This window comes from Sodiomyces alkalinus (genome assembly GCF_003711515.1).
Source record: "Sodiomyces alkalinus F11 unplaced genomic scaffold SODALscaffold_9, whole genome shotgun sequence".
Classification (NCBI taxonomy): Eukaryota; Fungi; Ascomycota; class Sordariomycetes; order Glomerellales; family Plectosphaerellaceae; genus Sodiomyces; species Sodiomyces alkalinus.
Genome location: NW_021167087.1, coordinates 1,027,740 through 1,052,437, shown reverse-complemented (window position 1 = coordinate 1,052,437; position 24,698 = coordinate 1,027,740). Strand labels below are relative to the sequence as shown.

The following is a 24,698-nucleotide window of genomic DNA, read 5'->3' as shown; positions in this document are numbered from 1 at the left end:
TATAATAGTAAAACCTAGTAAATAAAATATTTATTAAGATAGACTATTTAGGGTTTACCTTTAGAGGTAGCCTAATATAAGAAGATACGGATAGAAATCGCTATATAGTCGTATACTACTCTTATAAACTTAATAGAGCAGAATATAACTACCTAATCCACGATAAAGAGATATTAGCGATTATAAGTTATCTAGCGATATAGCGGGCTAAGCTTATTAGCTATAGGTAGTTTATAGTCCTCTCCGACTATAAGGCCCTTAAGTACTTTATAATAAAGCGAACGCTTACTAAACGATAAAGCCGATAGGCTAATAAGTTTATATAGTTCGACTTTATACTCGAATATCGGAAGGGAAAGGATAATACGATAGCGGACGCCCTCTCGCGTCGATAGTAAGATAAGCCCTAAGATATAACGGACGAATAAGAGTAATCTCGCTATATTTAATTAATCCCTAATACCGCGATTCTACCTAGCGTTCGCCGTATTAATAGCGGTTAAATAATCTTTAAGGCGGACTAAAAGCTATAATAACTATAGGATAAAACCCTTACGACTAATAAATAGTATTAAGGAGCCCTATCTACGGTTACTAAAAAAAAACGATAATTCCTACTATTATTAGAATTAAAGCTATAAATAGCCGAGTACTTAGTCTCTACGACCGGGTTATTACTATTCCGCGACCGAATTTAGGTGCCCGGGTCTACTAAAGAGTTAACGTTACGAGGGAGGATCGTTTAGTTAATTTATAACTTAGTTATCGGAGGATACCCCGGATATAAAAATACTATCGCTTTAATAGCGCGTCGCTTCTTTTAGCCGAGGATAAATAAGGATATCCGATAATTCGTCCGGAACTACGATATCTACGGAAAGGGGTATATATAGAGAAATACGAAATAAGGCCTCTTATACCCCCTCCCGGTACTAAAACAAATACAGAGCGACCTATCGATAGACTTTATAACGGACCTACTATTAGCCGGCGAGAAGAAGGCGCGCTACCTTTAGGTTATTATAGACTATCTAACTAAGGCTATAATATTAGAAGCGATAAAGATAATAAAAGCCGAAGCTTACGCGGAATAGTTCCTATACTACTATTTCCGGTTCTACGGGATACTTAGGTCGATTATTAATAACCGAGGCTTAAACTAAATAAGCAGGTTCTAGAAGCACTTTTATAAGCTCGCACGAATATCGTGTAAGCTTAGCACGGTATACTACCCCTAGACCGATAAAGTAATAGAGCGTATAAACTAAGAAGTATAAGCCTATTTATAAGCTTTTATCTATTACGCCTAAAATAACTAGGATCGCTTATTACCCGTAGTACAACTAGCCCTAAATAACCGCGAGAGCTTTATAACGGGGTTTAGTCCTTTCTTCTTAGAATATAGCTATTATATTAACTCGATCTAAATAACCGAAGAGCCCCCCACGGAACCTATTAGCGGCCTATAACCTACTACAACGCCTATAGGAAGCGACCGAGTTCGCCTAGGCCGCGATCGTATCGATATAGCTCCAGAATAAGGAGTCTACTAACTAATATCGTATACCGGCTAAGCGTTTTAAGGTTAACGACTTAGTTTAGCTATTATTAGCTAATTACTCGACTCCGCGACTATCCTATAAGCTTAATTAGCTTTATCGTAAATACCGAGTTATAAAGTTAATTAGCCTATATATAGTCGAGCTCGCCATGCTATCGTAAATCTACCCCCGATTCCACGTAGACCTATTACGTCGCGCGGGCGATAACCCCTTTCCGGGATAGGTAGTAGACGACCCTTAACTACCGCTTATTTAAGGGGCGACTAATAGTAAAGAATAGGAAGTCGAGGAAATCCTTTACGCGAGGACGAAAAGGTAAGATAGGGGATTAAGACATTAGTACGATAGGTAGGATACTATAAGCCTATATAAGAACCGCTAAAACTATTAGCGTAAACGCGGGTATTTAACGAGTTTAAAAGGAAATTCGGCTTAGTAATAACGAATAATAGCCTATTAGACACTTTTACGCTATTATAATACAGGAACCGATATATAAGCGATTATATCGCGATAATCGGAAGGGGGTAAGAGTTAGATTTAGTTTAGGCTGGATAGGCCCCGCGCCCTAGCCACGCTTAATATAAGCCTAGATCGATATCCTCGGCCTTAAAATCGTTATCCTCGGGATTATCGATTTCTGTAAAAGTCTTACCCTTATCACCCCGCTATAGGTCGGAGTCTATCTCCTTAACCTTATTATTATCTTTATTATTATTATTATTATTAGGGATTATAACCGCGCTAGCGATAGTTATACCCGTAAGCGTAAAAGCCCGCCTATACTCCGCGTACTATTAGAATTCGGAGATCACGATATTAGCGTAACCGAGTACGAGTATCTCCCTAAATAGCCGAGTATACTCCCTTAGCTTTATAAAACTAAGGCGCCTAAAGTCTTTATCCGATAATATCGACCCCGATAAGGGAGTAGGAGTAATAGGATAGGCGTTCTCTTCCGCTATAATATTAGGAGGGACTAAGCCCGAAACTACTACCTTACCTATAACCTTATAAGGAGGAGAAAAGGCTAGCTATTTCGCCCTAGTAATAACCTCCTTTAGAAGCGATATATCTAGTCCTAACGCTATCTCTTCTATAACCTCTAAGGGAGGAGAAAAGACTAATATAACCACCTTATTAGCGACCTTTATTACCGGAGGAAGCGAAGCGAGTTTAGTTACCTCGTTAATAACCTTAGGAAAAGGTAATAAGGCTAACTATAATACTACATTTTCTTAGACCTCTTAAGGAGGAGAAAGGGCTAGCGTGATTACTATACCGGGAGCCTTTACGGGATATATAGCTATAGGTAATATCGCCGTTATTATTTCCCTAGCTATAAGGGTATCCTAGAACGCCGCGTAGGCGTTAAGATACGGTTTTTACTCCTAGGAGAAGGTTAGCGAAGCGGTTATAACCTTAGAAGGGGAGGAGGCCTTATAAGGACGTTCTTATTATCGTCGTTAATAAGGATAGCCGTCTTAAATAACCTCTATGTGTAGCCTTTAAGGTACCCTAGGAGAGGAGTATACCGGTATATCTTCGTAGAGTATATATAGTATTTCTTCCCCCGATTAGTCTAGCTACGATAAAGGCGCTTATATTTCCTATTAATAACGTCGCGCGTGTAAAGGAGGCACGGCTTAGTATAAACGCTACCGGGAGAGTATTTAGGAGGCCGATTACCCGCTAATTTCTTCTTTTTAGGTAGCAGTAAGGGCGATAATATAAACTATTATATAGTTAGTATCGCTTTAAAGCGTGAGAGTAATATACCTATATTATCGTCGGTAGCTCGCTTACTACTATTATTACCCCTATTATCGCCGGGGGCTAGCGCCGTCTATAAAATAATATAAGTTAGCGGAAGCTTCCTTATAATAGATTACGAGTAAAAGACGGCTGACCTTAAACGGAGAACTCTTAAACTAACTAAGTATTACTAATATTATCTAAGGATAGGAGAAGTTAGAAGAGTTATCGTTATAAGGAAGAATAAATATATATAGAACCGCTATTACTATTATTATTATTATTAAAGGTAGGGAGGGGAATAAAGGAAAAGAGGGCCTATAAGGAAAATAGGGCCGATATATCTACGGATAGTATCTACGTAAGGGGGGCTTATATTACTATTTTAGGTATATAAATAAAAGTTAGTAGGTAACCTAAGATTTCTTTAATATCGAGGTAAGGGCGAGGTAAGATAAAAGGATATAACTATTCCTTTATTACCGCGATATAAGGGGGAGCCGAACTATAACGGTAACGCGCGGTCACGTAACCCCTAAAAGGGGAGGGGGGGGATAGTATTACGGGTTAACCCCGATATAGAGGATCCGGCTATACTCCGGATCTTCCTAACTACGCGCTTAGTTAATAGACCTATATCGCTAAGTCATCGCTACCTTATAGCCAGCCTAACGCCGTAGACTTTTCTCCTTTTTTTTCCCTTTTCCCTCCTTAGTTCTAGATAATCTATTATTATGACCTCACTTAGTGCTATAACCTGTAACCAGTCGTTCACACTTACCTGCCTTTTAACTCGACTTTAAAAGATACGTAACTGCTCTTTAAAGCTATTTTAAGATTGACTATAAGGCTCCGGCGAGGTTAGGTTAAGTAATTACTAAGCTAATCAGGGCATAGTAATTAGGGGGTGTATCGCACTAAAAACACGTAAGCCTATTTTCTGTGTTTCTATTGGCTGGGCTAGCCCTATATTCCTCGCGTGGAAAAGGGGTAGATATATTTAGAATACCTATACCTTCCTGTTCTTCTTTCCTTTGTGTAACGAATATAATTATACATCTTCTGTATCTATGCTCCGGCCGGATCACACGCCCGTTAATCCAACATCCATCGCGACTCCGACTTTGTACTCCTCCGTACAATTACCCCGAAGCCCAAAGCTCTCTTGTGAAGTAGCTGGAGCTGGAGCTGGAGCTGTCCTAGCATTGCCCTTCTTCTCCTTACAATAGAATAGATTGTTATCATTAACGACTACGGAGCTCTCAACCATCTTATATACCACCGACTGTCGGCACTTTGGTTCCCTTACTGGTCTGAAGTAGGTTGAAGGAGAGAAACATATACAGTGATATTATTTCATCGGCTTGATTTACTTCTTCATTCTCCTGTTAATCAACCGAGAGAAGCAAACACGAGCAGCAGCATACTATCAAGTGACTTTCGTTTGATTCGTATGTATTTGCCGATGATCTAATCGGCATTCATGTACATGATCTAAAACCTAGGCCGTCAGAACCTATGATATTGACTCTCCTCACCCCACACGCTAAAACCGCGACTGGACCTTCTTCTGCGTATCCTGCAGAGCCCACTCGCTGGACTTCGTCCGGCTCACCACCTTCTTGACCTGCTCGGAAGTGAAACCCTTGGCCTCCACCGCAGGGTTGTAACCAAGGCGGTTGACCTTGCCGACCTCCGCCGAGTCGACCTCGGGCGCCTCCCGCCCATCAGCGCGACGATAGATCGTCACGACAACAGCACCGCCCAGTCCAAGGTTATGCTGGAGCGCGACCCTCGTATTCGGCACGGCGCGGTTATTCGCCCAGCCGCGCAGATGCCACACCAGCTCCGCGCACTGCGCAATACCCGTCGCGCCGAGCGGGTGCCCCTTGGAAATGAGCCCGCCGGACGGGTTCACGACGTACCGCCCGCCGTAGGTGATGTCGCCGTTGCGCACCAGCTCGTGGGCCTTCCCGCGCTCGGCCAGACCCAGGGCGTCGAGGACGACCATCTCGTTGGCGCTGAAGCAGTCGTGCAGCTCGACGACCTGGACGTCGTCGCGCGGGCTGACGCCGGCCTCGCGCGACGCCACCTCGACGGCGCGCCGCGTCATGTCGTAGCCCATCAGGTCGATGGCGCTGCGCGAGAAGAGGCTCGGGCCGTCGGTCGCCAGGCACTGGCCCGCGATCAGCACGGCCTGGTCGCGCAGGTGGGGGCGCACGTCCAGGAAGGCCTGCGACACGAGCACGGCCGCCGCGCCGCCGTCCGAGGTCGGGCAGCATTGCAGCTTGGTCAGCGGCGCGTGGATCGCGGTCGAGGACATGATCTGGTCCAGCGTGTAGACGTCCTGGAACTGCGAGTAGGGGTTGCGCACCGAGTGCTCGTGGTTGATACGGGCGATTTCGCCAAAGTCTTCGGCCTTGGCGCCGAACCTGTTTTTGTTAGCCGTCTTGTGATGGAGGGGGAAAAAAAGAAAAAAAAAAGAGAAAAAAAAGGAAAACGTACTTCTCCATGTACTCCCGCCCAGCATTACCAAACATCTGGGGAGCAAGGGGCCCCTTCGTGATCCCCGTAGTGTCCTCCATCATCTTGTGGGTAGTACCCATGGGGTTCTCCCGATCGTTGAAGAACGACTGCAGCGACCCGGGCATCATCTTCTCGAACCCAACCACAAGAACGCAGTCGGCGGCGCCCGAGCCGATGAACTGGCGCGCCATGGCGAGACCCGTGGAGCCCGTGGAGCAGTTGTTGTTGACGTTGTAGAGGGGGATCTGGGTCATGCCGAACTGGTAGAACACGCGCTGGCCCGAGGTCGAGTCGCCGTAGCAGTAGCAGGCGATGCCCTGGTCGACCTCGTCGTAGTTGATCTGCGCGTCCAGCATGGCCTTGACGCCGGCCTCGAAGCCGAGCTCCGTGTAGTCCACCTTGCCGCGCGGCTTGATGAACTTGGTCATGCCCACGCCGAGCACGTACACCGGGGCCTTGGGCCTGTTGTGGTGGGGAGCCATGGCGGAGTTGTTGAGAAGACCGGACGAGGGGGGAGAGGAGGAGGAAGAAGAAGAAGAGGAGGGAGTAAAGGGTGAGTCCAACTGGTATTGGAAACCTTCACTTCGACGGTTTGAATAATTTGTATAGGGATAATAAAATATACAAAGTATGGATGGAGGGTATTTCTCGAGAGTTGCAGGAGGGTATCACAAATGTATGCCCAACTCGACGAGAGACTGACGACGTTCGGTGGGATGTGGTACAGAAATAGGGGATCACGACCATAGACCACGGCACCGCTCCGGTAAGACGGCTATGGCTGGGATTACAAATTCCCACGGCAATAAATCTGTCGATTAGTACCAGTGCCAGTGCCAGCGCCAGCGCCAGCGCCTTAGGTCGGTACTTTGTACTAAAAAAGGAGCAGGGCAAAATATGTGGATGGATATAGGATGGAAGGACTGTGAAATACCTACGGAGTAAAAGAGTAAGGTACCGGTACCTTAAGGTATGTACGGAGTAGGTGCAAGTGGCAAAGGACGAGGAACGTCTTAATGCTATAACCGCCACCTCTTCCCCTGGATGATATTCTCCAGCCGTAGTGTAGTACCTACTCATTAGTACACGTGTACAAGTGTACTCCGTACCATCTTCGTTCTCTGTGCCACATGCCATGTGGTGCACGTGTACCGCATATTAACCCACAACACTCGACGAAGGGGATTTACTTTTACTCTATGTAGTGGGTAACACAGTAGTAACGGCACCCGAGAAATGCGGGGGAGCGGGACAAGGAACGGCTTACAACGTATTTGCACGGATACTGAGTCATTACGGAGTACAAGTACACGTACATACAGGCGTCAGCCGAGGACCTTCGACAAACATAAAGGTAAGGTACCGTACCTATCCCCGAACGAACGCATCGGCTGGGGACGACAGACAGAACACACGATGGTGCACTGTACAATGTACCTTACTGGAGCGCTCAGCACCCCACCCCCGCGCCGTAGCTTGCTGCGCGAAGAGGTGGGGAAAATGGGGGGCGTGGCGTTGGCGGCTGGGCTCGCCCTCAGAAGCTTGGGCCAATCAGAAAGGATGCCGAGGTAAACTCGGCCGAATGTCGCGTCGCGGTTTGCTTCTGAAAGTCGCCAGGAGACGTCTCACGGTGCTGAATGCCGTAGAAGGACATTGCTGCGAGACTACCTTTTAGGCAGATGATCTGGGAATGTCTTTGCGACGGAGTATAATTCTATCAAGTATATCTGTATCCAAGGTAGGTCAAGAGCTCTCTGGACCATAAAGCCAGGGAATAAATACTTTGTACTTGTGCTTTTGTTCTTCGTTCCCGCGGCTCGGCTTTGCGAGGCCAGCTCTAACGCCCAGCATAAACAGATATTCCATTCGGTCCGGCAACAGAGTATATTGCCACTCTCACTACGCTTTGCGCCACACGATATCTCGCCCGCCAAAATAAAAGTTCAATCCACAATAGATCGCTCCAATAACCCGTCCTGGGATCATACTCCCTGAATATGAAGGAAATAGAAACACCTGCTTGTCCCGCTATATCATTTGGGGTATCGGCTAATCATTTTGTACATCGTACAAAGGAAAAGGGAAGGAAACGGGAAAGAAAAAAAAAAGAAAAAAAGTAAAAAAGAAGTAAAAAGATGTCCCAAGCCCACCAAATTCCATCCTCATCCACCCTGTCAAAATATACAAGGACCTAATAGACCTGCATGTCGCCTAAATCCAGAAGATCGTGGGGAGTATGGGGTAGTGCATGCTTACTCAAAGCAAGCAAGCTACCTAATTGTCTGTCGACTGTTGGGTGTTGTCCCGCACTGGGAAGTCGATGCCGAGGTCCTATTTGTAAACCGCTATCGGCCCAGGCTGTGGCTGCGTATCGGACTTATTCTCCGACTTATCCAACGCCTTCCATCGGCCTAGTCCCAACCTTCCCAGAGTCTCCAGGTATCGTCGGCTTCTCTCACATCGGCCGGCACTGCTCCTGGTGGGTATGGAAAATGTGATGGCGGCGGCCCTGGCCCGGCCGCTGCGTAAGGGTGCATAGGATCTCCCGCGAGAGCCGACGCTGGTACGGGACCGGAACCGGAACCGGAACCGGAACCGGGTCCGACTCCGACTCCGGCTCCGGGCGCCGCCATCACGAGTTGCGGGTTCGTGTTGGTAGCCCGCATACACGTCTCGAGCACCACCGTGAGCATGCGCCGTATCTCCCGCCTCCTCTGCTCCGGCATGCTCGTCTTCACCGTCGCGAACACAACGGCGAGCGCGACGAGGTCCTTAACATCGCTGCCCCCGACGTTGTGCATCAACAGCTCCATCGACTTCTCCACCGTCCTGATCAGCCGGGACGGGGACCACAGCGCGAGTGACCCGGGGAATGTCCCAGCGCCTTCGGTCGAGTCGGGCGAAAAGAGCCGCGTCTCGCTGGCCGTCGTGTTGCCGCCGCCGCCGCCGCCGCCTCCTCCTTCTCCCTTTACCCCTCCTCCGGCTCCGGCTCCGGCCCCGGCCCCGGCTCCGTTGGCGCCTGCCTCCAAACCCACCCTGATGTACCAGCAGAGGCTGAGCGACGCCTGGAGCATGTCCTTCTTAAGAACCTGGTGGTACATGTCGCTGACATTCTCGTAGTGCGCCAGCCTCGGGTCCAGCTCGTCCAGGTACTGCAGGATCACCATCGAGGACGCCAGGTACGACCGCGTCAGCTGCGGCGGCGCGTCCGGCACCCCCAAGGCGAAAGGTCGGTACAGCGCCAGCAAGGGACGCCGTACGTGCATATCCAGTATGACGCGGCACCGCCATTGTTTGCTCTTGTCACTATCGCTCAGCGAGCTGGTCCGCGGGAAGAGGTAGCCGATGTCTTCGGCAAACCTCTCCATCTTGGCCCCCAGCTCGAGCACTTCGTTGCAATCCCGCACCGAGTCAATCCGGTTCACCACGTGGATGATCTTCATCCGCGTCGGCAAGGTCATGGCCGCGTACGACTGGATCTGGTTGTCGGTGGAATGATCCATCGGCCGACCCGGCGGGAGCTCGGTCATGTCGACGTACAGGTCGCCGTCGTCAATGTTCCGCGGGGCCTGGCACGTGTGATCACCCTCTCGGATCAGACAGGGCAGGTTGCACATGAGAGAGATGTGGAGGTCCAGTTCCAGGATGGAATACCACAGCCTCCTCCTGAGCTCGCCCCAGAAGACGCGGATCTGTCCGTCGAACTCGGACGGGTCGCGGTGCAGGCCCATGGTCATGGCCATGCGGACGACGGACCCTAGCTGCGTCCATAGTACGTGAGGCCTTGGCGTGGTCATACGTTGTGCGTGCAGGAGGAGAACCTCGGTCTGCAGCGTGGTGAACTCGATCAGGTGTTTGCCCTTGAGGCTGCTCAGCCACGACCTGACCAGCTCACAGGCGGTGGGGATATGGAGGCCATCGGCGCCGAGGCCGAGCCCTTTCGACTTGGACTCGAACCTCGACCCGGTAGACAAGATGGCGAGCAGCAGCGGCAAGAAGTTATCCGCTTCCAGCTTGTTGTCCCAGAACCGCTCGTAATCGGCCATGAAGGTGGGGATGTGTATGATTCGGTATATGGTTTCTGTGGTATGGATGTAGGACCCCAACAGTCGGTCGCAAACCGGTCTCGGCGGCAGGATGTGCTTCATGCGGTTACGAATCGGCGTGACCGAGTCGACGTAGACCGGGTTAGGCTTCAACGACTTTTTGTAATCTTCGAGGATGACCCTATGGAGCCGCAAGAGATTGTGCATGAGACCTCGAAACTCGTCGTGCCCGGATTCGTGCGCAAGGAAGTGTTTGGCATCATGGAACTGCAAAACGTAAAGACTGATCAGTCGAGGCGTTCCCCTGAAGAAAAGGGGGGGAGGGGGAGGGGGAAAGTACCAGATTTACGAGCACGCGTACGCTGCTCTGGCCGAAGAAACGAGTACGCAAATCCTCGCCCTTCACGGTCAGGCCACGTATTGTTTCGCTGGACAGAGGCAGAGGCGGACGGGGCACGCTCACGCCGGTGCTCACATGGTCGGTCGTGCCAGGGCTCTTTGCGAGGACAAGCTGTTCCAGGCGGTCGACTCGCGATGCCAGCTCCTCGAATGGAGACAGAGCGCCGCCGCCGGCAGCCAAGTCGCCGTTGCGCGATGACGCAGAGAGCAAGGGGTCGAGATGGGAGGCTGAGAAGGAGGATCCGTGGACGGCGGTCAGGCAGTTACGTTTGGCAGGCCGGCCGGATTGTACATCGGAAGGTTCGGCATCGGAAGCATCGGAAAGTGCGGACGAGTCTTGGTCGGCGGCGTATCTGCAGGTTCGCTGGGATTTCTGGCACTGGGAACAAGGTAGGTTCCTGTCGCATTTCAGCTTGCGCTTGCGGCACTCGGTGCAGGATTTAACTGGCCGTGGCCGTTTGACGCTGCGGGCGGCCGACGGGGTGGAGGCAGACGGTGCCACGGATGTCGCATTAAATGAGGGCGGCATGGACTGTTGTGGTAGGAGGGACAGTGTTTCGTGGGAGCCGTTGGGAGAGCCTCCGGTCATCGGCGCGAGGGTAGGGACGTTGGTGTTGGTGTTGGGGTTGGAGACAGGAGTCCCCACAGGGACGGATATCGAGGATGTCGCCATATGAGTGCTCATGTACTCATGTAAACAGAGGGAAATGAAGGCTAGGGATCGGTGGTCGAAAAAGAGGATGTGCCAAAGGAACAAGAGTTTCCCCTGGTGGGTGGCTGCCAAGGCCTGGGTAAATGAGCTTATTTAGTGTCGCGACTTTGCTGCGCCCGCTGATGATGTGCCGCCGACTGGGTGTTTCCGTTGCCACAACCACCTCGACTAGCAGCAGATACAATTTTCGCAGGACAGTAGTGGGGTGATATGGAGCCAGGCAGTCCTGCTGACGATATATGCGTGTGTGCTGCTCGTGCGAGAGTGGCGAGGCGACAAGGCTAGGCAGACGAGGAGCGGATCAAGGCCTTTCCAGGCGGCGACTGCGCACGTTTGCGTCTGTGCCTTTTTCCCTTTTTGATTATCCCAACTCCTGGTATATAGTCTTCTCCTCGACTCGTGTTAACGCGGGCGAAAAAGGGAGAAGAGAATAAATAAAAGCAACAAAATGAGAAAGAGAGAAAGAGAGAAAGGTCGGCGTGTGGAAGGCGAGGCGAGGCGAGTTGTGGGCAGATCATCCGCGGTGATTCGGATTAAGGATAATCTTGAGAGAACGGGAGGGACGCGTCAAAAGGGACCGGGTATTCTTCCGGATCATTCGTGGGCCAGCCGGGCATGGCTGAGTGGCGGGGCAAAGAAGTCTTCGAATATCGCGATAGGATGAAGATCGAGGTGAAGGAGCCGCACGGCGCGAGGAGGGCGGGTGGATGTGGTGTCCTACGAGGTATTTCCCTTAGACCTTAGACGCTGAGGTGCATGCAAGGATGGTGTGGATGGTTCGTCGGTTCCTTCGGAGCCGGTTGACTGGGGGGGGCGACTATCCGTAATCACCGATAGTGGGATTTTTCTAGTGCTGTCTTGTCTTGTGGGTTCACCGTCGGGTCTGTCGGTCGGTCGGGGTAAAAGGGTATGCGAAGGAGAGACGGAGAATTGAACAAAAGGGACGAAGTCAAAACGAAGAGGACGAAGACCGGTCGCAGAGGGAAGACGGAAGGGAAATGATGGCGTTAAAAAGAGATGAAAAATAAAATAAAATAAAATGAGACAAAATAGAAAGAATCGATCAAGTCAAAATAAGGTAGTCGGTATATCTGGACAGTAGAGGTAAGTGGGAGGGAAGTGTGTTGGAGCTGCACCTGGCGGAGGGGGAATAATAGAAGAGGGAATGGGGGAGTGAAGATGAAGGATGAAGGGGAGAGAAGAACACGAGAAAGAGGAAGTGGCACGACGATTTCGGTTCAAGTTGGCTGATCCCAACTTGGAATTCTGCCCGTCTTCATGTTCTTCGCCAAATTACTTATGTGATGTGCAGGCAGGCAGGCAGGCAGGCAGGTACTTTGTACTCCGTACTGCGTCCCTCGTGCCTTCCCGCACCGAGTTATCTCGGCACAAGGCTAAAGAGCAGAAGTGGCAGGCGCACCAGAAGTTTCTGCAACCTTTAAACACCCATATAAATCTGGTCGAAATGTAGTACTGGGTACATATTAAAGCCACCAACTTGCTATCATATGATCCTTTGTTGGACACAACGCCTAAACTAAACTTTGGACTGTAAGGTGAACATAAAACCATTTTTTTATGAAACAAATAAGGAGAAAGCGAAGTGGAATTTGCTCCTTTTCGTCTTTTTTTATTTCTTTTTTTATATATTCATCATAGAGGGTGTTTCCTTTGTTAAATTGACTCCAACATATAAACTTGCCTTGCCGTTCTCTTTCTTCTTTTCGTTTTGTTTTCCAATTAGGAGATCTGGGATCTCGGACTGGGGCGGCCTGGAGATCTGCAGCAGCATTGCGCCGTCGGCCCAGTGAAACGGCCCAACGAGACGGCCCAGGCCCCTTGCATCGACCTACCGAGGCTTACGGTTGGTTAGCCTCGTTCGGGTACGGGGTACATCGGAATGAGTAATGACAACGAAAGGTAAGGTACTTCGGATTTACTCCCTACCTTACCTACCTACCTTATGCACCGAAAGACCCAAGCCCACGGCTGGAGGATCTTCAGGTCAATTTGTGGTTTGGGATGGAGAAACATACAGAACATCTCAAGCAAACAACACAGGTAGGTAGGTACCTTAGGTGGTTTATTAGACACAGGCAGATGGTGCTTCGACCATGGTTCATTGTCCTCCGTTAGGCCATGCCATGCCGGTTTGGTACATTGTTCTCCTCAAGACCATAGCCGTTCTAGAAGCGCTTACCCCACGCACCACCACATGCGGCCGCTGAGTCGATCCGGCCGGTCGGTTTTATAAATGGCTGCCAACATGTCCGGGAACGGTCAAACCAAAGCAAACGACGAATTACGAATACCTCGACGAACGAGTCAGAGCGTCTCAAGTGAATTATTTTGTGTTGGATGCATTTATGGTCGGAGCGCCCAATAATGCATAACTCCCAAAATAGAGACCCTTTTGCTCAGCCCCACGATCATGTGAGCTCGTGGGGGGGGGGAAACTCAGGTTTTCCGACGTTGTCGGCCGAGTCGAAGATTTTAACAGTGTTGAGTGAGAAAGTGAAAAATCAAACATTAGAGAGATAATGGGGAGAAAGAAGAAAGAAAAGGGAAATAAAATCGAGATACGATTATGCAGTGTATTGTTCTGTATTCTGTAGTACAGACTAGACAAGCCGACATGCCTCCGGTTCCATCGCTCCAAGTTTGGTCTTTAATGAGGCCGAAATTGGACAGATACGGATAGACGCCGACCGATTCTCTTCAAGGGTTTGATGACTAAGGTAAAAGGAACAGGGCTCCCAGACTCGTGCGCTATCGATAAGGTTTGACCGCCATCTACCGAGACCGATAGACCAATCAACGAATGCAAACGGCTTAACGTTAACGACTGACTAAGCAGCCTTTTTTTGGTTAGCCTTGCATCGTGAACGGTGAGCTAAAGCCACGAATCCTTGACCAAGCTCTCCCACTGCAACTTGTCCTCTTCAATCTGGCCACCTTCATAATCACCCACGATTAAGCACTGCCTTCGACACTGGGTGTCTTCCACTCTTCTTCCTTACTGATTTCTTTTACGAGGTTTCTCTCAACATCAACAAACCTCAATGTCTCTCTAACTCTTCTTCCCCCTCCATCTCCATATATATCCCCCTCCCCTTCTTCAACTTACCACGCACATAACCCCTCCATTATCCCAATACTGCGGTCTTCCACTTCCTTCCCTCAAATTCCTCTCGGGCGCCATCGAGCCCATATCGTCAGGAACGGTTCACCATGATGCGTCTACGGCCATCGCCATTGACGCTCCTATTAAGCTGCGTCCTTCTCTTTGCGACGCACGTCTTTGCCGTCTCGGCAGTCCTTGGTATTGACCTGGGGACCGAATACATCACAGCTGCCCTCGTCAAGCCCGGCATTCCTCTCGAGATCGTCCTCACCAAGGACGCCCGGAGAAAAGAAGCCTCAACCGTCGCCTTCAAGCCCTCTCGAAGTGCCCAACATGCCTCCCGCTTCCCCGAGCGGCTCTACGGCTCCGACGCCTTGTCGCTCGCCGCCCGCTTCCCCGCCGACGTGTACCCCAACCTGAAGCACCTCCTCGGTCTCCCCGTCGACCACGCCATTGTGCAAGAGTATACCGCCCGCCACCCGGGTCTGCAGCTCGAGACCGATGCCGTCCGAGGAACGGCTGCTTTCAAGAGCAAGGCGTTCACCGCCGAAGAGGACGCCTGGATGGTCGAGGAGCTCCTGGCCATGGAACTGCAAAACATTCGGAAGAACGCCGAGGCCGCCGCTGGCGATGGCTTCTCGGTCCAGTCCATCGTCCTCACCGTCCCCCCCTACTTCACCGTCGAGGAGAGGCGCGCGCTCGAACTGGCCGCCGAGCTGGCCGGCCTCAAGGTCCTCAGCCTCATCAGCGATGGCCTGGCCGTCGGCCTGAACTACGCCACCACCCGGTACTTCCCCAACATCGACGACGGCCACAAGCCCGAGTACCACATGGTCTTCGACATGGGCGCGGGTTCCGCCAAGGCCACCGTCATGAGGTTCCAGAGCCGCACCGTCAAGGACGTGGCCAAGCTGAACAGGACTGTCCAAGAAGTCGCCGTCCTCGGGGCTGGTTGGGATCGCACCCTGGGCGGTGACGCCCTCAACTCCCTCATCATCGACGACATGGTGTCGCAGTTTGTCGCCTCCCAGCCGGCCCAGAAGCTGTCCATCCAAGCCGACAGCGTCAAGACCAACGGCCGGACGATTGCCAAGCTGACCAAGGAGGCCGAGAGGCTTCGCCACATTCTCAGCGCCAACACCAACACGCAGGGAAGCTTCGAGTCTCTTCACGAGGATGTCGACTTCAAGTATCAGATCACTCGTGCCGACTTCGAAGCCATGGCCGAGGGACATGCCGCGCGTGTCAACTCGGTGATCCAGGATGCTCTCAAGATGGCCCAGCTCGACATTTCCGACATGGACAGCGTCATTCTCAACGGCGGCGCGACTCGTACGCCTTTTGTCCAGAAGCAGCTCAAGGAGATTGACGGCGTGGCCGACAAGATCCGCACCAACGTCAACTCGGACGAGTCGGCCGTTTTCGGTGCTGGCTTCCGCGCTGCCGAGCTGAGCCCGAGCTTCCGCGTCAAGGAGATCCGCATCTCCGAGGGGGCCATGTATCCGTCCGGTATGAGGTGGACCACTGCCAAGGGCAAGGAGCAGCACCAGAGAGTCTGGTCCGCTGTCTCGCCTCAGGGCGCCGCCCCTAAGGAGCTCACCTTCCACCACTTGGAGGACTTCCAGGTCACGTTCTACCAGCAGGTCAGCGGCGAGGAACGCGACACCAGCCGCCTTTCCACCAAGAACCTGACCGACACCGTCGCCGCCCTCAAGGAGAAGTACGCCTGCAACGACGGCGACATTCACTTCAAGGTCGCCGTGAAGCTCGGCACCGGAAACGGCGAGGTCGAGGTCACCAAGGCCGCGGTGGAATGCGAAGCCGATGTTCCCGAGAGTTTCGTGGACGGCGTCAAGAACCTTTTCGGGTTCGGGAAGAGGGACCAGAAGCCCTTGACCGACGGAGAGGACTCGGAGAATGCAGAGGGTGCCGAGGCTCCCGCTCCCGTCGAGGCGTCCGCGTCGTCGGCCACTGAATCTGCCACCGGCTCGGCTTCTGCTGAGGACGAAACCACCTCGTCCACCTCCTCAGGCGCCGAAGCCGAGGCGAGCCCCGCGTCGAAGAGGGAGCTCGTGAGCATTCCCGTCAAGGTAACTGTCGAGAAGGCCACCCCGGCTCTCTCCAAGGAGGACATCAAGAAGTCCAAGACCAGACTCCAAGCCTTCGAGGCCTCCGACAAGGTGCGCGTCCAGACCGAAGAGGCCCTCAATCAGCTCGAGGGCTTCACCTACAAGGTCCGCGACCTCCTGGAGAACGAGTCCTTCTTGGCCGCCTGCACCAACGACGAGCGCACCACGCTCGAGCAAAAGTCCCGCGAGGCCGGCGAATGGCTCGACGGCGACGGCGCCGACGCCCCGCGCAGCGAGCTGAAGGCGAAGTACAAGGAGCTCTACGACATGGCCACGCGCGTGCAGAAGAGGAGCGAAGAATCCGAAAAGCGACCCGAGCTCGTGACGGCCCTGAAGGACGCGCTGAACGAGACGGCGACCTTTGTCAAGAAGACCACCGACGAGATCCAGGAGTACGAAGACTGGCACGCCAAGAAGAGCGCCGAGGCCTCCGCCACGGCGTCCCTGCCCCCCGGGGTCACCGGTGCTAGCCAGGCGGAGGACGAGGAACCCGTGATCCGCAGCATGGAGGACGTGCTCAAGGTCCGGGGCCCCGTCCCCCCGCTGTACACGCGCGAGGACGTCGGCCAGCTCGAGAAGCTGTACGACGAGACGACCAAGTGGCTCCGGGAGATGGAGGCGAAACAGTCCGGGCTCCCCGCCACCGCGGACCCGGTCCTCCTGATCAAGGACCTCGCGGCGAAGCGCGAGCAGCTGGACAAGGCGGGCGCGGATCTGGTGATGAGGGGGGTGAGGAACTACCAGAAGAAGAACAAGAAGTCGAGCTCCAGCGCGAGTGCCAAGCAGTCCAAGACCAGCTCGTCGACTTCTACGGCGACATCGGAGAAGCCTGCGGGCGTGACGATCAATGTGGGTGGCGAGTCGCACTTTATTAAGCATGGGGAGAACGGCGAGGGGCCGAGTGATGAGCAGCTCCAGGAGATTATCAAGAAGATCCAGGAGGACCAGAACAAGCGGGAGCAGGAGGGGAAGCCGGCTCGGGATGAGCTGTAGATGGAGAGCGGAGCGCAGAGTGGATGTTAAGTAGAGAAAGGTACATACCCAACTATATATATATATATATATATATATACCTGCACGATAGACGAAAGATATGTTTAATGACAACCGGTCCTGATGCGCTGGGTAAAGTGTGTGATCAATGATGTCGGGTCCGGTCCGGTGGTGCTCCCTCGATGAGTGTGTTCTCACAACGGCAGCAATGGCGACAGGCACATGGGGAGGGCTTTTTGCCAGCCATGCTTGAGAAACTACGACGCCAACCGAATGGGAAGCTTTCCTGTTATCGTCGTCTTCATGGACGAGCTTCCCCCAGTGTGCCATTCAAGGGGCAGAGAGAATGCGACGATTTCAGGGCAACACCAAGCTAAGGGCCGCTCTACGAACTCAGCTCACTTGCTTCCCGGCATCCAAGGCATTACAGAAGATAGTGAGTAATGAGCTATACTATTTCCTTCTTCACCTGTACACCCCAGTGAACGGGTAAGCGTCTATGCCACCCGACGCCGACACCTCCCTACGCTACAATGCTACAAATATTACCTATGAACAAACTCCTTTTGCCGTACAGACACCACCATGTTTGATACACCCCCCCTGAACCCTTGCGCAAACCGCCCGTATACTCGCAATGTAAAACACCAAATCAAGACCGCTAATCACGCCATCCGACCATGCATGCGGATCGCAACATCTCAGGTGGCTTCTAAGCACGTGTACCAATGCGCCTCCTCTTCAGCACGGATCCCTCCCCATCGCCCGCCAGCTCATCCACGTCGTCGTCGACCACCTGCCCCGCCGGGGTGCTAGGTCTCCGCGGTGTAGGCGTGGTGGCAGCGGCGGCGGTAGCCCGCAAGTTGGCCCCGACACCAGCACCGACACCGACACCGACGCCGACACCGACACTGGAGCCGGCGCTGCCATTGCCATTGCCATTGCCGTGGCCACCACCACTGGCACTACCATTCGCCGACGGAGGCAACCCGCTACGGTCCCTCTCCGCGTTGCGTAAATCACCGAGCAACCTCTCCACCTCGACAAACATAATACGCGAGTCGCGCACCACAGCGTCCTCGTCCACGCGGTACGTCGACGGCTGCTGCCCCTGCCCCTGCCCCTGGCCCGCCGACGCGGCCTCCGACTTGAGGAACGAGTTCCCCACGCCGCGGTACGGGTCGAGGTTATACATGATGGCGTTGGAGAACATGTGCACGAGCTCCCGCTCCAGCTGCTCGCTGTTGATGATCGACCTGGGCGGCAGGAGCTCGTCGCTGACGGGCAGCCACACGGTCGGCGTGCCCGGGTCGCCGCCCTCGAGGTTCTTGGCGGCTTCCGTCGCCGCGCGATTGCCGTGCGTCATGGCCGCCCGGATCGACTTGATGTCCTGCGGCTGGAGGATCAGGCTCTTGTACCCCGGCGCGTCGCGCTCCCGGATCGGGTTCGCGAACTGGTTGGCGCACCGGTGGCTGCTGATCTGGTCCAGGGCCGAGCTGCTGATCCGCCCGAACTGGCGCGTCCAGAGGACGTGCGTCGGCCTGCTCGCTGGTTGGAGCTTGGAGGGTTGCGGTTGTCGGGTGTAGGGGGGCGCGGGAGGCAACAACTCGGCAGAAGAAGATTGTCGCTTTCGCTTTTGGCTCATGCGTGACTGCATACCACCCGCACTCGGGGTGGCCAAGGGGCGTGTTGACCGCCGCGACGGCATGCTTTCGTCTGCTGTCGTATCACCTGTCTCTTCTGATCGCCGCGGCGTCACCACTTCGTCCTTGATGTGTGGCGTCAGATGATGGTCGTCCATGGACAGCTCGTCCAGGGGAGAGGCCACCGAGCGGCGTCTCATGGAGGCTGGCATCCGCGAAGGCGTCTCTGACGTAACCCCATCTCTCTGCGCACTACGTGGCGGCCGTCCCCTTCGAGCCGAAGGCTTTGTTTCTTTCTGTTGGGGGGCCTCCATCTTCGTGCTGACCTGACTCCGAGGTTGGGTCTGTGACGGAGCGGGGAGTTTGGCCGGCACCTGGACTGGACTCAGGGACTCGAACGCCGGACTAGGGACATCGGCACCCTGAGCCAGTGGCCGCGGTGTTGATGGTGTCGAGTTGGGGGCCCACCGAGTCCCAGATCCGGTCAAAACAAAGGACGGCGTTGGAGCAGATGCCGGAGTTTGGGGGGCTGCATGACCGGAAATGGTGTGGGTGTTCTGTGAAGGCGAAGAGGAACTGGCGAGCTGCGAAGCGAGACGAGGAGGAAGGGCGGGCCTCGGTAGTTGATTGACATAAGGGGAACTCGGGCGTCTTGACGCATCGGGCCGCTGTGGATGGGCAAGAGGTTGTTGGGTCTGGGTAGCCAGGGGGGAAGGGGTAAACTGCTGTTGTGCATACTGGGGGGCGAGAATGGGCTGCTGTGGGCGTTTCTGCTGTGATTGCGGCAGCGCAGCTTGCCTTGGGGGTGCTGCGGCAGGTGTAGGAGTAAGCGGTGCTGGAGAGGGAGCGGCGGCGATGGGCCGTGGCTGAGCGGAGGGGGTAGGAGTCGGCACATGGGGCGTCTGAGCTTGAGCTTGAGGGGCTGGGACTTTTGCGGTGGGAACGACGGGACGAGGAACGGGAGTTGTGGATGCAGGCCGGACCTGAGGTGGTTGAATTGCGCCGGGATCGGGGGCACTCTTTGTCGGAGCTGCTTGACCAGGTGCCGCTAGCTGACTGGGCGCCTGTGGTGGAGCAAGGACAGGCTGCTGGGGCTGTGATGGGGGTCTTTGTCCTTGTGCTTGCGGAGGAGGAGGAGGTGGGGGAGGTCGAATTTGTGACTGCGGTTGCAGTGGAGGAGGCTGCTGTTGAGACTGCTGCTGCTGCTGCTGCTGAGGTTGAGGCTGAAGATGAGGCTGAAGATGAGGTTGTGCTGGCTGTTGACCAGTCGACTGAGGATACCATTGCGACGGCTGCTGTGGTTGGGGCGTCGCGGGGGCGCTGCTGGCCGGGTGGGTGGTTGCCATTGCAGCGCGAGCTGCGACCTGGGCCTGAGCATTTGAGGGTGCCGGAGGCTGGTATGGCTTCTCCCATTTGAGCGTTGTAGGTGTCGGCGCAGAGGGCGGTGGCCCCGCCGGCGCCGATGGCCCTGGTGTCCTCGGTTTTCCGGAAGCATCGGGTCGCGGGGATACGGCGGGCAACGGCACGGGTGAGGCCGACTGGAGGCCTCGGGACGGCGGTTGGCCGGCGCCGACAGGGGGCTGAAGCACGGGACTCGATGCGGAGCCGTTCGCCGCGGCGGTTGGCTTCAGAGGAAGATGTTGAGGCCTGGCAGGCGGCGGAACAGCCTGGGGTACCTGGGTCGGCGGCGCAGTAGACGGCGGTTGGAAAGAGGCGGCAGATGAGACGACGGGCAGCGCCTCGGGGATGGTTTGTTGTGCGGGCTTTGGCGAAGGTTTACCGGGTGTAGAGGTTGCGGCGGGTACGGGAGTCGGCACAGGTGAGTGTGTAGGACGTTCAGCAGGAGAAGGCGCGACGGGCGGTGCGGTCGTCGGGACGGGGCTCGGAGTGGAGAGGGGCGTGGTCACGGCAGCATGGGACGGGGCTGTCTGGGGTTGTGCCGGAAGTTGAGGTGGAGCGGGTGTCTGGATGCGAGATGGCGTTGGTCGGCCCTGAGACGGGGGTTGAGGTTGAGGTTGAGCTGGAGGCTGCGTGGACGCCTGGACGGGAGGCTGGGCTGGAGGTCGACCAGGTTCAGTCTCGGTAGACGGTATGCCATCTTGAAGGGGCACCTGCTTCTCCTTCGCGGCGTCCGGTCCTGCTCGTTGCTTCACCAGTTCGGCTTCGGCCTTGGGTTCCAGCGCCTGGCGCTCGTCCTTTTCTAACTGCTCAATTTCTGCTTGAAGGTCGAAATACTTCCGCTCATCTTGGTGAATGGAGGCAAGAATTCCAGATCGGTATCTTTCCCAGAGCCTGTCGACGAGGGCGATGATCTTGTGGAAGTTATCGAGGATCAACTCGCGGTGCGGGATGGGCGGCAGCTGGGGAGGAGGGGGTCTCCCGGCGGGACAGGTGAGGTCGGCATACTCTTCCCGAATGTGGTAGATGAATAGTTCGCGGAGGGCGTCCGGGGTGAGGCGGGTAGGGTCGTACGTGGGTTCCGACTTGACGTGGTCGTTGTTGGTCAGCTCACGCGAGGCGGCGGTGAAACCGGCGGTGTCGACGCCATGAGTGGCGACAACCCTAAAGAGGAGGTAGGATTCGACGGGAAGGTAGGCGTCGAAATTCATGCCCCAGAATCGTTTGCGCCAGCGCTCGAAAGGGCCGCCGGGCCTCGGGAGGAGATGGATGGGCGCCACGGTCTTGTGAGGGCGGCGAGGACGGGTTAGAACTAGGTGGACGACTGTACGGAAGGGGGAGCGGAGGGAAGGAATAAGGATGAGAGATTGTGGGAGGTCGATCCCCGCTGCAGCAGTGGGTTCTGGTGGAAAGTTGTTGTGGGGAATATAGCATCGCAGGCGGCCTCGGCCTGGGAGCAGAAGACAAGAGGCCAGGGTCGGGGTACCTCCTTTGATGAGGGAATGGAGCCACCTACCGCAAATAATAGAGACGCATCTACTCTGTGATTTTGTTGCGCAATGGATCCCAACAAGTGGATGGAAAGGACGTCGATGGCTTCTTTGGACTTTTGCTGGGATGTTGAAGCGTCGATCGATCAATTGAGGCTATTCGGGAGAATCGTCGATGGGTTGGCGGTCGACAATGGGCAAGACAATACGAAATGACCAGATATTTCGTGCACAGGCTGCGGTAGGTTCGGACCTAGGTGAGTTCGATGGATCGCGGAGCTGAGGTGGCTGAGACGGGGAAGGGCGAGGTGTTGTCGAGGTGTTGTTGTACGAAGTAATTAACGAGTAGAGCTCGAGAGAGGGAAGAAGGAATGAACAGTGAAAGTGAAGGCTTTCCCTCCCTGGGGTTCGTCCTGGCGAAAGCGGAAAAAAAGGAAGCCGAGACGCCGAGCCCGGTACATGAGAATGTCACATTATGCAATGAAAAATATCTCTTATTGTCATATTATGGATAGCAGCAAGCCTCCCTTTTCCACAGACGGGATGGATACCTATGACAATGGCACGTTCCACTGTCATGTCAACGAGAAAAGCCCTCGTGATAATTTTGAGATGGGTGACTCTATTCTGGACCGTATAACCCCCTGACCGGCATTCTCGATGGACATGTGCTGATGATCTCGTGATGCGCCGCTGCGTCTTTTTCGATTCGATCAAGCTTCTTCTTCTTCTTCTTCTTCTTCTTCTTCTTCTTCTTCTTCTTGTTCTTGTTCTTGTTCTTGTTTCTTTCTTTTGGGGATCAAATCTCAGCCGCGCCAAGGCCGAGGACGAGATTGCATAAAGTGGATAGCGGTGGCTAGTGCTAATTAATCCTCCATCCCGATGCTGTGGGGAGATCTACATGAGGATGATTAATTAGCGGTAATAACGAATAACGAATGGTGAGGCGTAGATCCGCTTGCGCATCCCCTGTCCTGTCCAAGTCCGTTAGGTTCGTTTGGTTAGGTGGCTATTGGCGGCGGGTAATTAAGACATGGCTGCATTCGAATTCGACCCGGCCAAGGGAAGCAAAGCCAACGCAAGCAATCAAATCATTATCACGAGGGCTAAAGTCCGAATCGAAAGCAGAATAACCTCATGGATATTCGGCATCCGCATGCCAGAAATCACCTGTTGATGCCTTTCTCTCCCTGACCTGACATCTCCTCCATACTCCTGTCCGGACAACCAACCACTCTGCTCCTTGGCTCAACTGACCGTAATCTGTCTCAAAAGACTCAGAAGACTCGACAAGGGGCCCGGCCAGGTGATTTATCGTCCCCGCCATTCATCGCCTCTAGTGGGGTGCGAGCTCTCCCAGTCCCCAGTGACAATCACTGTAGTGTAATCACTGTACGTTGGAGGCCGGGGTTCGAGGACTCCAATAATCTCGAGGAATTCTCATTCCACTGCTCTGCTGCCTTTTGTCCTGTCCTGTCCCCCTCCCCCTGGACCCCACTGCAAGCCTTCCCCTTTCCTTTCTCCCCTTTGGTGACCCCTTTTTTATCAACCGATCGTCCGCCGTCCAACCCCGATCTCCAATCTATCTACCTTCAATCAACATCCACCTTCTAATCAACATAACATTCTTACTCCGTTGCACGAAGCTTTCTCGTCTGTGCCGAAATAATCATTCCTCTCCTCACTCTTTGATCTCACCGACTGGCGGCTCTTCCTCTTCAAACAACTCACCTACAAAACGAAATAAACAAAATAGCCTCCTGTACCATCAGCCATCTCGAGCTCCCCCGACAATATGTCCCAGAACATGACCGACGAGGAACTTGATCGCGACTGGCAGCCCAACGGCCGTCGTCCCCAATCGTACGTCCCGCAGGAGATGAAGCATTCGAACCCGTTCGGCATGAGATACACGTCCACTGACTCGATATTTCCCGTCCTTTAGAACCCTCGCTCGGTCTTTTTCCCAGGAGCTCGGGGATATTTTCCGCATCGAGAACAGTGTCAATGATCTCGACGAGAGGCTCGGCGAAAGGTGCGTATGCTCGATATGAACGAATCCCTCCATGTCCCTCTACGGTCCAACACGGCCTTGTTTTTTCGTTTCTTTTTTCTTCCTTTTTTTTCTTCCTCTGCTTGTCTTTGATTTCTTATGCTACTGGTTCAATTTGTTTTTCTGTCCTTCTTTATCTCATCGCTCGTCCACCGCCCGTTAACTCTCCCCTCCCCCCTCACCCAGGAAGAAAAATGTCAAATCGCAAGAGACCGAACTCGAGGCCCTCGAACGCCGCATCCGCGAGATGGAGCAGAGACTGAAGCGCGGCTCCATCATCGGCCACCCTCGTCCAGCCCTGCCGACCGCCGACGCCGACCCGACCGCCAACCGGGCCAACGATGGAGCCCAGGCCCAACCACCCCCGCCGCCCCCGAAAGATGACTCCTCCGTCCCCGCGGACAAGCCGAGATCACGTCCAGGTACGGCGCGTCAAAACCAGCCTCCCGCTCCGTCCTCGGCCAACATGCCACCCACTCCCACCGCCAGCGAAGGTGAATACCATTTTGTCGGCAAGGACGACCTTGACGATCATTTCCCCCTTTGCCCTGTCATTCCACCCTCCGAGCCGTTGACGCGTTGAATCGTTGAGCCGTGCACCCGTACCACGCGATCACTTGCCTCTTTGCTCCTACGCGCTCCTGTATCTCGTCCACCTTTTCCCGTCATCGTCCATCATGTGTTTTGTCCTCTCACGTCTCATGTTCTCCATCGAACAACAAAGCTATCCCTTCGTATTTTCAGAGAGAGACCCGGCTTGGAAACCAGACACGCTGACTTTTTCCCTCTCCCCGCTTCACCAGACGGCGACCGCGACAATGCATGATCGAACAAATCAACGAATGAATCCAACCCTGCCTCTGAGATC

The 24,698-nt window shown here is 54.0% G+C and overlaps 6 protein-coding genes across 6 annotated transcripts; 3 read left to right on the top strand and 3 right to left on the bottom strand.

The window, feature by feature from the left end:
* Positions 1-4,716: 4,716 nt before the first annotated feature.
* SODALDRAFT_315239 (nonspecific lipid-transfer protein) lies at positions 4,717-6,753 on the bottom strand. Its single transcript, XM_028609283.1, has 2 exons — positions 5,823-6,753; positions 4,717-5,749 (listed from the first exon to the last, which is right to left on the bottom strand). The coding sequence occupies exons 1-2, from the start codon at positions 6,323-6,325 to the stop codon at positions 4,864-4,866; spliced, it is 1,389 nt and encodes a 462-aa protein (XP_028464204.1). The 5' UTR covers positions 6,326-6,753; the 3' UTR covers positions 4,717-4,863.
* A 1,178-nt stretch (positions 6,754-7,931) lies between these two features.
* On the bottom strand, positions 7,932-11,127 carry SODALDRAFT_218752 (hypothetical protein). Its single transcript, XM_028607321.1, has 2 exons — positions 10,230-11,127; positions 7,932-10,156 (listed from the first exon to the last, which is right to left on the bottom strand). Exons 1-2 carry the CDS (start codon positions 10,971-10,973, stop codon positions 8,255-8,257), a joined length of 2,646 nt encoding a protein of 881 aa, XP_028464203.1. The 5' UTR covers positions 10,974-11,127; the 3' UTR covers positions 7,932-8,254.
* A 1,059-nt stretch (positions 11,128-12,186) lies between these two features.
* On the top strand, positions 12,187-13,228 carry SODALDRAFT_362196 (hypothetical protein; the record flags this gene model as incomplete). Its single annotated transcript, XM_028614436.1, has 4 exons — positions 12,187-12,459; positions 12,745-12,868; positions 12,976-13,065; positions 13,137-13,228. 4 exons carry the CDS (start codon positions 12,187-12,189, stop codon positions 13,226-13,228), a joined length of 579 nt encoding a protein of 192 aa, XP_028464202.1.
* Positions 13,229-13,918: 690 nt separating this feature from the next.
* Positions 13,919-17,325, top strand: SODALDRAFT_335496 (stress protein ORP150). The gene has a single exon (XM_028612471.1). The coding sequence runs from the start codon at positions 14,232-14,234 to the stop codon at positions 17,244-17,246; it is 3,015 nt and encodes a 1,004-aa protein (XP_028464201.1). The 5' UTR covers positions 13,919-14,231; the 3' UTR covers positions 17,247-17,325.
* Positions 17,326-17,824: 499 nt separating this feature from the next.
* Positions 17,825-21,832, bottom strand: SODALDRAFT_218731 (hypothetical protein). Its single transcript, XM_028607320.1, has 2 exons — positions 21,804-21,832; positions 17,825-21,570 (listed from the first exon to the last, which is right to left on the bottom strand). Exon 2 carries the CDS (start codon positions 21,496-21,498, stop codon positions 17,959-17,961), a length of 3,540 nt encoding a protein of 1,179 aa, XP_028464200.1. The 5' UTR covers positions 21,499-21,570; positions 21,804-21,832; the 3' UTR covers positions 17,825-17,958.
* A 1,740-nt stretch (positions 21,833-23,572) lies between these two features.
* On the top strand, positions 23,573-24,413 carry SODALDRAFT_325737 (hypothetical protein; the record flags this gene model as incomplete). The annotated part of the gene is made up of 3 exons (XM_028610011.1): positions 23,573-23,640; positions 23,723-23,812; positions 24,017-24,413. 3 exons carry the CDS (start codon positions 23,573-23,575, stop codon positions 24,411-24,413), a joined length of 555 nt encoding a protein of 184 aa, XP_028464199.1.
* Positions 24,414-24,698: the final 285 nt, after the last annotated feature.